Source organism: Macaca thibetana, chromosome 13 (assembly GCF_024542745.1).
Source record: "Macaca thibetana thibetana isolate TM-01 chromosome 13, ASM2454274v1, whole genome shotgun sequence".
Taxonomy (NCBI): Eukaryota; Metazoa; Chordata; class Mammalia; order Primates; family Cercopithecidae; genus Macaca; species Macaca thibetana.
Window position 1 is genome coordinate 8,860,254 of NC_065590.1, and position 16,056 is coordinate 8,876,309.

A 16,056-nucleotide genomic window follows, 5' to 3' on the forward strand; every position below is an offset into this window, starting at 1 on the left:
CGCTGTCGCCCAGGCTGGAGTGCAGTGGCCGGATCTCAGCTCACTGCAAGCTCCGCCTCCCGGGTTCACGCCATTCTCCTGCCTCAGCCTCCCGAGTAGCTGGGACTACAGGCGCCCGCCACCTCGCCCGGCTATTTTTTTGTATTTTTTAGTAGAGACGGGGTTTCACCATGTTAGCCGGGATGGTCTCGATCTCCTGACCTCGTGATCCGCCCGTCTCGGCCTCCCAAAGTGCTGGGATTACAGGCTTGAGCCACCGCGCCCAGCCACCTACTCAGTTCTTAAAGCCTGGAAGCAGCCCCAGAAGTGTGCTGCTTCGTTATGTGAAGATTCCTGACTCTTAGCAGAAGTCCTGGGCACTGAGTATCACAGAATTCTTACTTAGTTCAGATGTCTCTAGATCGTCTTTGTGACCTTGTTGAAAACTCTTGGATGTAGTGCTGTCTTTTACAATGGAATTAAAATAGTGACCCTTCTCACAGTGAGGTATTGCGGAATAACTACGACTATGTAAAGTGCTTATTTTTTAAAAAGCTACAAACTGGTGCTAAAACATATTTGCATGCTGTTTTAAGACTTTCCTTGACAGCAGGAGTTAATTCAGTAATTAATTCAGCAGTCGAAATTGCTGTTCTAGAGGTATCTTTAATGTACATTTTCCTCCCATATGAATAATTACCATTGTATATCTGGTATGCTCCAAGTGTACCAATTAAGAAAATTAATTTTTTAGAAAAGGATTCAGCATATTATTGTCTCTATGTTGGTTTTAATTAGATTATCTCTTTGTAATGGTATAATTATTATAATATATGATGGGGCTTTAATTTGAATAGTAAAAATATATGCTGTCTGAGTTACAAGAACTTTTCAGGTCATCACTCCTGCGTGTGGACTTCCCCAGAGTCCTTTTTCATATGATCCATCTTGAGATGACTTTCTTTGTATGTTGAATGGCATTTACATGATGTGCAATCTATATAGTATATTGTATTGTATTCACAAAGTAATACCAAGAGTCTACAACAGAAGTATGTCACTTGGAACTTGAGATATATAGTGTAAACCTCTCTTAGTTAATGATAAGTGGATTATATTTACATTTGTTGATTTGATTTTGTATATGCCAGTGGCCAAAAAATTGAGGAGATTATTTAAGAAATTGATTTTCTGTGATTTCTTTAACACACACAAATTTTAAGTCAGTTATTTTACTGTTACTGTATAGTATCTAAGATAATTACTATTAGTTACTATTTATGTTATGTACCAAAATACAACAGACTTTTTCTGTATCACTTTCCCGTGAAATGTTACTTGTTTACACTTCCTAAAATTGGAATTTCCACATGATTTAATAGAACCAAAACAGATTTCAGAAGGATACTAAAAATCATAGTGCTCATGCTCTCAGAAGGGTTTAGATTAAGCATTTCTTTTCTGTAACCTGAGCATCTGGTATTTTCAAATTAGGCACCTTCTAAATTTGACTCATACATTATGGAAATCTGATGACACGAGGGGTGGATAGGCTTGCTTTGATTTTATGAAATATTAATCATAGCTGTGATTAATGATTCAGCATTTCACATCTGGGTTATTCCTGTCATATTTGAAAATTACACTGTTAAATACAGTATATAAACTTAGTGTAGGTGGGTCATACTAATTCTCTAGTGTCCCTTAAAAATTAAGTGGAAACTTAACAATATACCAGAAGCTACCAGTGGTAATCTGTGATGTTGACAGTTCTTGGCATATTTTATACCCTTAAGGATTTTTTTGATGTAAATTAGTACACCTCCCTTCAGGGAGTTGAAGCTATAGAATCTACTTTCCAGAGAACTGTTGCCTCTAACTAACCAAGGTAGAATCTTAAGAGTGGTTTTATTATGCAAAATAGAATAAATGGAAATGGTGCACCAGTAAAATTGTTTATTTGACTCTTGAAAGCCATACCTCACCCCCGCTATCATTCTTGACCATTACTATAGGTCAGGCACTGTGCTAAGTACGTACTTTACATATATTTTCCTATTTAAAGAAGTGTATGGAGTGGTTTAATGGGCATTATGTGATTTGATGGGTTACAATCATCAAATTGTAAGCATTTGCCGCAAATGAATCGAATTCACCGTGTTTGAAATCTGACATGTCCTTTTCATGGGTTGTTTTCTCCTGTTCTACATTTTTTTCTGACGGTTTTATTTGTACCATTTATACATTGTTGTGGATCTCAGTACAACATTAGGAGGAAATGGCATCATGGAAGAATACTTTAAGAAAAATAAGGATTTAGAGTAAAAATTGCTCAAAAGTCTTTGGGAGATGACAGCCTATCCTTTGACTTAAAACTTACGTACAAGATAGGTTGATTGTTGTTATTTTAGTTGACTTAATTATTTCAGAAAATTAAGTAAGCCCTTGTAAGCAGAGGAGGGTAGTAAATTACTCAGCAGTTTACTACTATTGCTGGCATTCTTTTAAGTTCATATATTCTTCACTAGTTTGAAAAATAGACTTGCACTCTCTGAATCTCCGGACTCTGAACCCGGCAGCTGAGAGGCTCACTGCAGTGTCCTTACCAGAGCGCCCCGATGGAGCCACAGTCTGCCTGTGGTCCAGCCTGCTGTCAGGCTGTGCTGGGTGCACAGTGGCGTGCTGTTTGCCTGAGTCTGTCCATTTCATATAAGTGGGGAGCATTCATTTTTTTGGGGGGTGGTGGGGGAGTTCTTTATTTGTTCAGCTCATTTGAGAATTGCTTCTAGAAACAGGTGCATTGAAATTTTTCTGATATACTATCCATTTGAAGTCCCAAACCATTATTTTAGCCTTTAAAAGTGAGTTAAAAGTACCCTAACCACAATCAACAAGGCTTACCAATTCTTGGGAGATAAATTGTAAACTTTTACTTTCAGTTGAGTGACAGGGATATATGTATGTGGATATATACCCCTGTTTTTCTATATGTGGATGGTTTGTGGTTTTGCTTTAGGGTGGACAGTTGGCTTTTGTTTGCTTTTTAATTGTCAAATACATTCCTCTGCTGCTGCAGGTGATGGGTGTGTACTTGGAATGTAGTTGTAGGGACAGTTACACTTAATATGAATACTAGGATTAAATTAACTTCATTTGTCCCTTTGCTATTGTGTTGAACTAGATTCTCTATAGTTCTTAGAATGTATATTTCTAGCCAGTCTAGGCTTGGATGCTGCTGCTGCTGCTGCTGCTGCTGATCTAGGGACTGCACTTTTAGAATTGCTGAGCTAGAGTGATGGATTTACTTTCAATTTGAGATACTCACGTCCACTGGTAATGTCTAGCTCACCACCAGTTTTGTAGCTTCTAAGTGCTGTTTCTTCTTTTTGTCTCTGCTTCTTTTTTTCTTTTCTCTTCTAAACTATCAATTCTACTACCCTTAATGAAAAACAAAGCCAAAAACACTTACCTGAATCTCCCCAGCCAAAAGGAATGAATTTTTACGTCCTTATTCACTGAGGAGTCCTACCCATTGAGTATTATATCAGCTTTTCTCACCTATGCTACAAAAATTCAAAGGCTTAGTCTGTCCTCCTCCCTCCCTCCCTCCCTCCCTCCCTCCCTCCTTCCTTCCCTCCTTCCTTCCTTTCATTCCTTCCTTCAGTTCCTGAAAACAGGTTGCAGAGTGAAGACCGTGCTGAAATGCAAGCACTAGTAAATATGATGACGGGGCAAAGGGACGTTTCTCCTACACTTAGATAAAACTTTATCAGCAACATTATGAGGTAATATGGCAGTCTAATCAGAGCCCACAAGAAGTTGCCCCTGAAAACTTGAAATTATTAAGACTGTTTGAGATATGGATTGACATCTCTTATCAGTAACAAGGTGTATCTTCTGAGATTTGCTGATACTGGAAGGTATCATGATTAGCAAAAAAAAACAAAAACAAAAAGTAAATTTATGTCATCTCTAGCTCATTCTTTTAAAATGCCTATCTGCTCATTGGGTATTAGTATGGTAGGTTATGTGTAAATTATAAATGAATAAATACAAATGTATTGAGTGTTTCAAAAAGTTAAGTTTGCTCAGGCAAAAGCTGTACTGTTTTGCTTATTGTAAACTCATTGCCTAGAAAATACATTTCATTGATGATCCTTATTGCTGGATTATTGCTTTTTGCAAGTTCTAACAAAATGGCAAACTTCTACTTCCATTGTAATTTAACAAGTGACATACATTCACAGATTTTTTTAGGAAGTAAATTAATAGGAAGAAATCAAATAAATATAATAGAAGCTCTTTTTAAGATAAAAACTATATGATAAGGACTTAAATATTATTTAAATATTAAATAAGTAGTAAGTTGTATTAAATAATACATAAGTACCTGTAAATACCATATATTTTACTGGATAATTCTCTAAGTTTAACGTACACATTGCCATATAAATTAATGATTTTTCCGAAGGAAAGGGAAAATCGTTTAAGGTTTTTGGTTTTTTTTTAACCAACCTCACTGAAGTAGAGTTGTAAAATTTTTATAGAGTTATTTTAAAATCAGCTAAAGTTAAGTGTGCTGTGATGTATGACACTAAATTCTCATTGAAATTACTCTATCATCCTTTAGTTTAAATGAGAAATAGTGTTATTAAAAGCATTTTCAGTTTTATTTACTCTGCAGCTTGATTCTCTGAAGAGGAGGACACCTTAGGAAGTACTTACAGGAGAAAACTATAAAATATATCAGAAGCTATAATGTGTCATTGCTCTTAATTTTTAGTATGTACTGTATATTTTATTTGTCATAGGATGTATATGGAATGTTACTCAATTTAGAAAAACATCAAAGTCAGTTGCAAGCCAAAGATCTGCTTCCAGAAAAAACTAAAACCAGGTAAGCTCTTTTCTTGTGTTAAAATATAAATAAAATTTGAACTAAAAACATGCCACTCATTGGTATTTTTTTAGACATACCTGAAGCCTAAAATTTGTTCAGTATTTTATCATTAAGCATTAAGGTTAGGGTTCAAAATAATAGGTGGTTTTTATTTAGGAGAAAGCATGACTTGAAGTTATTTTTATGTCATTTTTATCCCAGATTTATATATGATAGGATATTTAATTACTATACCTGGATATGATGCCCTCAGAATTTTTATGTATATAGCTACACATTTATTTAGCATTTGCATGCTTTAATTTTTTACATTTTATTTTTATGTTTTGGTATATCAAGGTTTCTGCTTCCATTTGGCAAACAGCAATAGATCAGATCCATCAAACTGATCAGCCAGTGTTAAATTTTGGCCTATCTATTCAAGATTTCTTCCATAAAGGAAGAACACCTTGTTTAAGTTAAGTTAAATGCACTCCTGTCCCTTTAGTTGGACTTGCTACCACATTAGTCTATTGACAGGTTAACGTTGTATCCATAACATCTTCTTTGAAGTAAGTTATACGGGCACAATTTTAATCTTTAAGAAATCTGGTGGGCTTTTAATACCAAATGAGTTCCATAGTGGCATATTTAACTCTTAAAACATTTGCTAGAGTAGATACCTTTTCTAAAGTAGATTGAGGAAATGGAACGTATGTCAAAAATAGTTTAGTTGGGTAAAATTACTGCTGTATAACATAAAAACTTATTTCCAAATCACAAAATTGCTACTATATGTGGGATCTTTTGTGATATAACTCTAATTGCATGGCTGATTAAAAAAAGAATATATGTGATATTTTAACAGAAACCTGATTGGCAGCAGATGGCTGATTAAGGAGGAACTAGAAGAAATGTTAGTGGAAAACCTGTCAGATCAAGATGTAAGTAATTAATCTTTTTAATTTAAGGGGACCTGTGCCATAAGAATGTAGACAATTGCTGTATTTAGGATCCTAATAGTAATGTTCCTCAAAGCAGGTGTTCCTAAGATGATTTTTCTTTCTATCTTTAAAAAAAAAAAAAAAAATTCATCACTGATTTCTGCCTTGGGATGACCTTATCTGTGGTCAGGAGGTGCCTTGTCGAGTCTCCAGGTCCTCCTCTCATAAGTGCCCTCATGTCCTGTGCCAGTTGTTTTAGGGAAGCACAGCAGATGTTGTTTGATCTCCTTCTGTAAGGCCAGTAGCTAATTTTACAAGCTGATAATAGTGTAAGGAGTCATTATTGGTTAAGTTGAAAAGGGATGCAGCACATGGTTACCTTCATGCAATTTACTGTTTACCTTGTGTGCCATATCTGTAAGGTCAGTGGTTTTTATCTTGGGATCTGCAAACCACCTCTATCGGAATCCCTTGAAATGCTGGTTACAAACTACAGAGTCCTAAGCCTCACCCCAGATCTAGCGCAGTCTCTAAGGGGTTACCCAGGAATCTTTTTAACAAACTTTCCAGATGAATCTTATACCCTATAAAGTTTGTGACCCCCTGCTTTAGGTCTTATTTTGTTAAATGTTCTAATATATCAACATTATCACAGGACAGTTGATGTCTTAAACATTTCGATGTTCCAAATTTATTACTTTCTGGAAGATTGGGTAAATCTTCCAGAAATTTTTCAATTTCATAAATTTTTCCAAGATGGAGTTTTTCTTTGATGGTGGTGGCTAACATTGTTAGTACTTTGCCACCATATATAGATTTTAAGTCATGTACTTGAATTGTTCTTTTTCTCATTTAATGTATTATAGAAATTAATGATTTGGAGAAGTTGCAGTTTGCTTAAACAAAGTGTTGGACATTTGGTTAGTGGTGGATCCAGCGTTAATTTCTAATATCCTAACTTCCAAGTACTGCTGTACTTGAATTCAACTGAAAAATCTCATTTTTCGTTACGGAGTAATTTCATTATTTCCTCTGTTTCTGGCTGCTTTGATTTTTTTTTTTTTTTTTTTAAATAACTTAGGTATTCTTTTTTCTGCTTTGTAATATCCCAAGAACTTTAATGCAGGTGTACAAGTATGAAAACAAAGGAAACAAGTTATATATGATACTTTGTACTTTGGGGTACTGGATATCAGAAGAAATCCTGATGTTTATGGCTGGTATCGAGATGAGGGATGTGGAGGTGGTCAGTGACTTCTTAACCTAGTTCAGAAGCAAGGCTGAGTTCCACCCGTAGTGCCCCTTTGTAGGTGCAAAAGTAGTCATTGAGAGTCTGTGAGATGGAATCGAGAGAGTAGCTAAGCACAGAACGTCCAGACGGGTGACTGGAGAAGAGCATGGAGCTCCGTCCACCCAATATCCTAGGTAGCTAAATGTTTCACCCTTACTAGAAGAGTGCCTTCTCTTTCATTACGTCATAGGAAGCTGGAGTCGAAGTAGTTCTTTTAATATTAATCTTACTGGTGAGATTTTTAAAAATTTCAAACTATTAATGGCAGATTTTTACAATAAAGGCAATAGTGACAAAGATGAGTATGATATTTAAGGCTGACAAAAAACATAAAGAAGGCTATCAAAGACTGAGTTTCACAATCCATATTAACTAAGAATCTCAAGCATTAGTTGTTTCCTTCTCCATAAACACTTTAGAGTGATTATTCTGGCTTCTAATTTTAAGGGGTTAATTCCAAGTTGTTTACTTTCTAATCACATGTTCAAGAACTATTAAAAAAAATGCACACAGGAGCAAGGATAATTTATTTCAAGAGGTTGCCCTTTAAGTCAAGTATCTCTTGAATTTTTAAATAGCTTGATTGTTCGGTTTTAAAGGAAATCATAAACATTAAAGTAACACAGCTTGAACAGCCAAAGATATATTTGCCAAATGTATTATGAAATATAATTTAAGAGGTACATTTTCTCAAAATCAAACTCTTTCCATATTACTATACATAACTTACTTGAAATTATTTATAAAGCTCCACTTGATACAGTTCTAATAAAAGAGTGGAAATTACACTTGAAGATCATCTAAATACTTTTTGAAAGTGAATTTAAATCTAAATTTCATAATCATAATACAGAGAAACTGATTTTTCTTTGAATGATAAATCTCTTTGTTTCTTGAAAGAAAAGATTTGGCACTGAAGATACGCAGGAAAAGTGATGCATCTGCATGCTGTTTTAAAAGCAGCGGGAAGATGCAGAAGTGTCATCCTGTCAAAATTCATCAGGGAAAGCAACATTGGAAAGATCAAGGATGCAAAAATAGAAAAAATTTAGCAAATGCAATTACACTTGCACCTTCTAATGAATTTTTATTGTCTGCAGTATGTGAAACTCATTCAGCTGCTAGAAAAGTTATTGACATCGCGGTGCGGCGCTGCTGAGGAAGAATTTGTGCAGAGGTTTCGAAGAAAGATAGCTATTGCATCAAAAACACAGCTGATTGAACCTGTACAGTATGACGAGCAAGGAATGGCCTTTAGCAAAAGCGAAGGTAATGACGTTCTGTGGAGAGAAAATAAATTCAGTGAAGGTTGAAAAACTACAATTATTTTTTATTTGCTGTTGCTCTCTGTTATCCGTTAGATTTTTTATTTATTTATTTTTGCTACTGTTACATTGGATTTCCCAATTTTTAAGATTCTATTGAAGTTTTTCAAAACTGAACTTTATAATATCCCAAGAAAAAAAATGTGGATGCATACCTATACAGTCATATTAACACTTTTTATTTTCACACATTTATATTATTAAATCTTTTAATTTTCACATTTTAAGCTGCTAGAATTGGCACAATATTTATAATAAAGTTTTCCTTGCAAAAAATGAAAATGCTCAGTGAATCTGCATATCAAATGCCGAAACTATGTAATATGAAAACTTCACATCCCTAACTCACATTATTCTTGTTCAGAGCCGTTAGACGTAGTCCAGCTTTGAAGACTTGACCTATTAAAATGTTTACAACTCTTAAAAGATTTATCATCATTGTCATTTTTAACTACTGTGGTGTTTTCAAAGAAATGTGACCTTTCCTGAGTATTTTTTTATTTCTACTAGTAATATTTCATCGTACTATTTATATATTTCTAAAACTTATGTTGTTAGATATATTCTTACTGTTTATGAAAGAAGAACGCTGTGTAAATTGGTTGTGGATTCTCGTAAGTAAGCGAAATGAATATAAATTACTTTCTTGGTTGTTCAAACTAATTTAAAATCATTGTAGTGTTTCTAAAATGGAATTGAAGAACAAAATTACCCCACAGTGAGCTTTATTGCATCTGTTGTGGTGTAGTTTACCTGCTTTATTTTGGTTTGACTTGAAATAATAGTTATAGGACCTGCTTATATACAGTGTTGTATATTATTTTGGGGAAACAAATTCTAATGTAGTTTTACCTGTCTCAAAGCACAGGTCTTCAAGATATTTACTAATAGGAATTTTATATTTTTGAAGGTAAAAGAAAGACTGCAAAAGCAGAAGCAATTGTTTATGAACATGGAAGTGGGAGAATAAAAGTAAATGGAATTGATTACCAGCATTACTTCCCCGTCACACAGGACAGGTTCGTTTTGGGTTTTGGTTTTTTTGTTTTTAAAGGAAACATGCTTTATGATACATCATGATCATTTAAGAACGCTTGTGATCTTCTAATTCTGTTTATCTGAATGATTATTTCTCTTTACCAGTGTAACATATCAAACTAGCTAATTGAAGCTATTTTTTAAAGCAGCTTCCTGATTTTTTAAAAAGCATCTCTAGAATTCCTCATTAATTGACTCTTACTCCCCTTTTCATCAGATCCTAGTGCAGTTTGAGTAGTCTTATATGTAGCTTATGTTCTGAAGTGCAGACTGTGCCAAAACATAAGAAAGGTAGATTTCCACCTTCTAGTTTGGGGACCGGTGTGCACAAAACAATCACCACAAAAACCAGCCTTGGCACTTAAAACTGACCTAACCCACTAGGCAAGGAAAAGTGCGAGTAATTTCTTGTGGCTTGTGTTTGTTTTTCTGATCATAAATATTGGAAAAATTCTGCTTTATCATTTTGGATTTTTTTCCTATTCAGAGGAATGTGATTATATGTATTGAGCAAGCAAAGAAACCTGGCATTTATGGGTTAAAGTAAGAACTCATCAGGCTTTTCTTAGTGCTGGGTGCTAAATATGGCAGTTTTAATTTTTAAACTTTGTATCCTATGGAGAAATAGGCATTAATCATAAATAGATACTACAGCTCTTCTAATCTAAATATACTCATCTCAGAACTCTCTCTGACTTGCTATATAAAGGCCTCTTCTTGATATGGTTATTATTTTCCCAGTAGTTACTGTCATTATCCACGAGTAACAGAAGTTTGGTATGATTAGTTCCTCCTTTCCTAATCCTTCTCCTGTTTCCTGCATGTCTTACGGTATTTAAGGTCAAAAGGGCTAAAGCTCTTTTGATACCAATGCTGATGTAGGCAAAAGAGGAACCTCCTAATACAGTGTAAGCTTCTGGACGCAATCATTACTTCAGGATGTGTATGTTTATTTTATTTGTGTGTGCCTGTGTCAACAAGCAGTGGATTCTTAACTCCATTTAAGATGAATTAGTTCTGCTATTATCCTCACAGGGCAGGGGATGGAGGAAGCTTTTGTTTCCCTTAGGAAAAGCCAGAGAGAAACCCATACTCCGGGGGCTGATAACTTTAGCATTGGGAACTGTAGAAGGAATGTCCTTTAACCAATAACCTGTCTGTTGATTTGTATTCAGACATAACTCCTGATGATTTAACAGCAAGTCTCAGTTATGGCTTGATCTCATAATGAAATTACATTCTTAGATCTTATTCTTTGATTTGAATTCAGCAGCTATTTACTAAGGATCATCTGTTTCTCCAGTCTTGTTCTGGGCATTGTGAAGATATCAGAGATATTTGAGATATGATTCCTATTGGCAAGAAACTTCCTACATGGTTGGGAAGCCTAAGGCTAGTCTTGGTGGGAATGGGCACCTACAACTATTTTAAAGTAGTTGTTGGGATTTAGGGCAGCCACGTCAGGAACTTACAAATTAGCAGTGAGTTGACCACTGACTAATAGGAAGACTTGCGAACCTAGAATCAGGGATCTTGATCGGAGTTCTCTCATCACCTAACACACAGTTAAGTGGGTTAGCCATGTAAGTGAAGTTATAAGGGAGGCTTCTGGACAGCCAGTTGTTTGGGAGGTTAAACTCTTACTTGGCTTCATTTTTAAAATTTTATGATTCTTTAACAAATGCTTATGTAAATAAAGATAAATAAAGAGACTTCAATTAAAATCTAGAAAAATAGATTTCATGATGTAATTACTAGGTATATAACTGAGTCATGGACCCAGATGGTTACATAAATGCAATAGTGGAATTAGATTTTCGGTCTGTAAATTCTCTTTTTTTTTTTTCTTTGAGACGGAGTTTCACTCTTGTTGCCCAGGCTGGAGTGCAATGGCGCAATCTTGGCTCACCACAACCTCTGTCTCCCAGGTTCAAGCGATTCTCCTGCCTCGGCCTCCTGAGTAGCTGGACAGGCATGCACCACTATGCCCAGCTAATTTTGTATTTTTAGTAGAGACGGCATTTCTCCATGTTGGTCAGACTGGTCTCAAACTCCCAACCTCAGGTGATCCGCCCGCCTCGGCCTCCCAAAGTGCTGGGATTACAGGCATGAGCCACCGCGCTCAACCTAAATTTTCTTTTATATTCACTTTTTTTTTTTTTTTTAAGAGACAAGTCTCTTTATGTCACCCAGGCTGGACTCAAGCTCCTGGGCTCAAGCAGTCCTCCCACCTCAGCCTCTTGACAGCTTGGACTGCAGGTCCCCAGCTGAAATTTTCTTTAGTTATCATAGTATATTAATAGCTACTAATAATACTGTTTTTATAACTTATGGCTACTTTTTTTTGGTTTCTTGGAAGCATTTGTTCAAAAAGACAGTATAGGTTTATGGGTTTTTTTGTTGTTGTGGGAGTTATGTCATCCCTAGATCGTATTGTTATTAATTCCGATTTGCTGTGGCTTTTGAAAGTCATCTTTTACCCATCTGCATGTGATTATTTTACTAGTGTGGTATAAAGAATAGCACTTGCATGTCCTATCCACACCTGTCTCTCAGCTTAACTGTGTTATATAAACTTTATTTTGGGTCCAGAAGCTACAGTGTCAAAGAAAGCAAATACAATATAAGTGAGCTTTTCTGAATAAAAGTGTAGCAAGATATTAAGGCAAAATAGCAAAATCAAAGTGCTTGACAAAGGTAATGGTGAACATCTTCCCTAGCGTGAAAATGGTATTCAACAAATACTTGTTGAGTTGAGCAAGAGCAAGTCCAGGGCCATGTTCTGTCTGTGGTGCCTGCCCCAGGGTCTTGTGGGCCCTGACCAACCCTGAGAGAGCAGGCCTGCCAGGGGTTGTGTAGAATGTCAGCCTGGCCCCAGGAAGGTAGCAGGACCCTGCGCTTTAGAGAACTGTAAGAATATTGGGAATATGCGTTTGGTATCAGGGAAGTGCAAGGTCGAATACAGTTTTAGAAACTTTAAAAACTAACCATATCAAGATGAGCATTATACATTATACAGATATATTTATAGTATATTTAGGGAATCCAAATGACATTTGATAATTGTTTGGGAAGGCCTATTGATTTTATATCTGATCATTCAGTCCAGAGACATTAAATTCAGTTGATTAATGGAGTTCCCCAACTGTAAGACATCTTTACGAAGTTATTTTCAAGCTTTGCAAAGATCTTCTGAGATAAAGGGGATCAGCAAACAGTAAGATAGAGTGTACTGCTATACCCAAGAAAAAGAAATAAACCTTACAACTCTCAGCAAATCATTCAAAATGTCAGAAATGTGTTTCTATATCTTGGTAAAATGGATTGATTGAGAAGTATGGAAAGTATAACAGTGGCATGCAGAATATTGTTTTTATGAATATTCAGAATTTCAGTTGTTTACATAATTATGTATCTTTATAGTAAATGTAACCACATTTACTTGTGCTGTGCTTTAGAGAACAGCTGATGTTCCCTTTCCACTTTGTGGACCGGCTGGGAAAGCACGATGTGACCTGCACAGTCTCAGGGGGCGGGAGGTCGGCGCAGGCTGGAGCGATACGATTGGCAATGGCAAAAGCTTTGTGCAGCTTTGTCACCGAGGACGAGGTCGAGTGGATGAGACAAGGTATGAGTCTGGGTGGGATGGGCATAGTGGCCCAATACTGGCTATACATGTTCATCTGCTTCTTGTACTAGTGCCTGAAGTTCGTGAGAAAATACATAGTTACATATGTAATATTTCCCTTCGCTATCTTCTTTCTTGCTGAACCAACAGTATTTCTCAGGTTTGATTTCTACAAGGTGAGCTTGAATTAGAAAAAGGGGAGAACTGCCCGCACTGATTATTTGAGCCCTGCTAAAATGTTCAGTTCCAAGCTCAGGGAAAAGTTAATTTTGTCCTTAATGCATAACCTTTTGTCCAGCTTAACAAAGTGCTTAGCTTAGTTATATTTAAGAGACAAATTGCTTGTTTTTGTTTTGTCAAGAAATGTGTGGGTGTTTTGTTTTTGAAACAGTCTCTCTGTGTCACCCAGGCTGGAGTACAGTGGTATAATCATAGCTAGCTGCAGCCTCAAGCTTCTGGGCTCGAGCAGTCCTCCTGCCTCGGCCTCCCAGGTAGTTAGGACTATGACGTGCACTAGCAAACCCGGATAATTTTTGTGTATTTTGTAGAGACTGCGTTTTGCTATGTTGCCCAGGCTGTTCTCGAACTCCTGGCCTCAAGCAATCCTGCCTTGGCCTCCCAAAGCACTGACATTACGTAGCATGAGCTACCACACCTGGTCTGTCATCGAAATTTGTAATAATTGTTTGGTTAATGATAAAGTTCTTTGAGTATTTTGTTTTTGTAAGTTATTGGAGGTTTCAATTTTTTCCCATTGCGGTGTTTGAATTTTCTTTTACCCTACTCTGTGTAACCCTGTTACCTGAGCATGAATACAAGAGTCGCTGTGTAATGTGAAAAAGGATGGGCAGTTGATTCTTTAATTAGGGTACTGCTTTAGCAGTTAGAATAAATCAGGGAAGTTTGAGCTGAAGACTATCTTCGCACTGTTTATGAGAAGAGGAAAGCACCATGTGTGCTGTCAGCCAGCTGCATGGTCCTGAGCAAGTCACTTAGCACCGAAGTTCATAAGCTCCTCCTCTGGGCAAGAAGGATGGTCTCTGGGCACCAGACCTGCTAGTACAAGCCACTGGGGTTCAATAAAAACACTACCTATGGCTTAGGCTACTTAATTGCTTAAGGTTCTTAAAAATCCATTTGCTTATAAGCAATTTGTCATCATATGGGATTCATATCTAGTCATTGAAGTAATTTGCTAGAACCTTAACAATTTGATTAGTTTAAGCTCCTGTGCATATCTGAAAGTAATAAAGCATTCTTACTTACAACTGAAGCTAGAACTTAGGTCTTGTCTGTATTTTGTCAAATACCGCTGTTTTATTCCATGTATGTCCTTTAAGTACAAGCAAGTGTAAAATCTTACGGGCATGTAATAAATAATTGAAGTGTTGCTATATGTACATTAAATGGTCCTTAATAAAATACCCAATCCTTTTATACAGTAAGAGGAGTGCTAATGTTGGAAGAGTGAAAAAGACAAGGAAAAAGTACATTTACGTATTTATAAAAGCAATGTAAGAGCTTTCCCATCAGTGGTATTCTTGGAATCTGTGGTCTTTACTAACTTACTATAGCTGCTGCCACTGCTGGGCTCTTCCGTGTGGACCATAGCTAGGAGTCACCCCAGCAGTTGCCTAGAAACATACTCACTCCTGATGACTGGGAGAATGACAGTTTCCTGTTTCAACTGACTTTATTCTTCTAGAAGAAACTGCCTGTGCTGAGAATACAACTCTAAAACTTATCTTTTAGATTCTAAAACAAACAAACAAAAAAACAGGGAATATTATGGCATAAATTAAAATAATAAGTTTCCTTTTTTAAATGTTTGACAAGTCATATTTGTATGTATATGCATATTCATGTAAACTGTTAATAGATGATATCTAAGTACTTTCTCATACTTCACCTTTACAGTAAGTTTTTCTTCTCTGCCTCTTGTCTCCATTAAAACTCTGGCCTCTGCAATAGTAAGTGTGCAGGTTAAGTTCCTTTACAGTGAATAGTGACCGCCCCCACAAGAGCAGCTTTATCTCGCTTAGATGAGACCAGCTGAAAAGCCAAAAGGGAACCATGATTCTTATGAGATAAGGAAAGCAGGTTTAAATAACGGAACTGGTGTTTGTCTCAGAGGTTGGAAGAATATCCTCAAAGAGTGGAAGCAAACTGCCGTCACGAGGTTGATACTGGGCTGGTAAATTACTGGTCTGGTTGCTTTCCTCGAATTTTTTTTCTCAGACAACAGTACGCATAAATTCACGAACCTGCTTTTCTTCCTGGCAGCGTGCATATTAATGGTTCCTAAAGGCTTCTGTTTTTATGCTGCAGCTGGACTCCTCACTACTGATCCACGTGTGAGAGAACGGAAGAAGCCAGGCCAAGAGGGATCCCGCAGAAAGTTTACCTGGAAGAAGCGCTAAGGGTTTGTTTGCTCCCAGGAAAGAAGAGGAAGAGCTGTGTATGTGCGCTGGCACGTGGCACACACAGAGGAAACAGTGACTGCCCAGCATGAGGGCAGTACTGTCAGAAATTTCTTTGAGTTGTGAGATAGATTTATTTTTAAATGCTACTTTGTAAAGGTGACCTTTAAAAAATAAAAGGAAAAAGAAGAATGTTAGTCTCATTCTGCCACTTTATTTTTCTTAACTTTTTCAGAAGATAGTTTTAAGAAGCATAATTCATAGAATCTGGCATATTAGACCTGAAAGGAATATTCAGCAATATATAGTTGAGTTACCTCATTTTGCAGACAAGAAGGCTAAGCCCCCAAAATTAAGCAACCAACCAGAGCCATACTGTTGGGACTTTTCGTGCTAGAGCTAGACTAGCACTCACTTCCCCTGATTCTGTTGCTTTCCCACTTGGCAATTGTCACCGCATGTTCTTCAAAATGAGAGGTGAGAGTGCTCGCTCAGAAGAATGAAGTAACTGGAGTCGGTCAGGAGCTCAGCAGGGGGGAGCTGAGCTGCCAG

The 16,056-nt window shown here is 36.6% G+C and overlaps 1 protein-coding gene across 1 annotated transcript in view; it reads left to right on the forward strand.

Moving 5' to 3' along the window:
• The window catches only part of MRPS9 (mitochondrial ribosomal protein S9), a 56,555-nt gene extending 40,848 nt beyond the window's left edge, over nt 1–15,707 (forward strand). The window contains exons 6-11 of the mRNA XM_050754208.1: nt 4,791–4,876; nt 5,727–5,802; nt 8,194–8,362; nt 9,329–9,437; nt 12,915–13,084; nt 15,413–15,707. Of these exons, the coding sequence (XP_050610165.1) occupies nt 4,791–4,876; nt 5,727–5,802; nt 8,194–8,362; nt 9,329–9,437; nt 12,915–13,084; nt 15,413–15,504 (702 nt within the window). The 3' untranslated portion in view covers nt 15,505–15,707. The remainder of the gene's footprint in view (nt 1–4,790; nt 4,877–5,726; nt 5,803–8,193; nt 8,363–9,328; nt 9,438–12,914; nt 13,085–15,412) is intronic.
• The last annotated feature ends 349 nt before the right edge of the window (nt 15,708–16,056 follow it).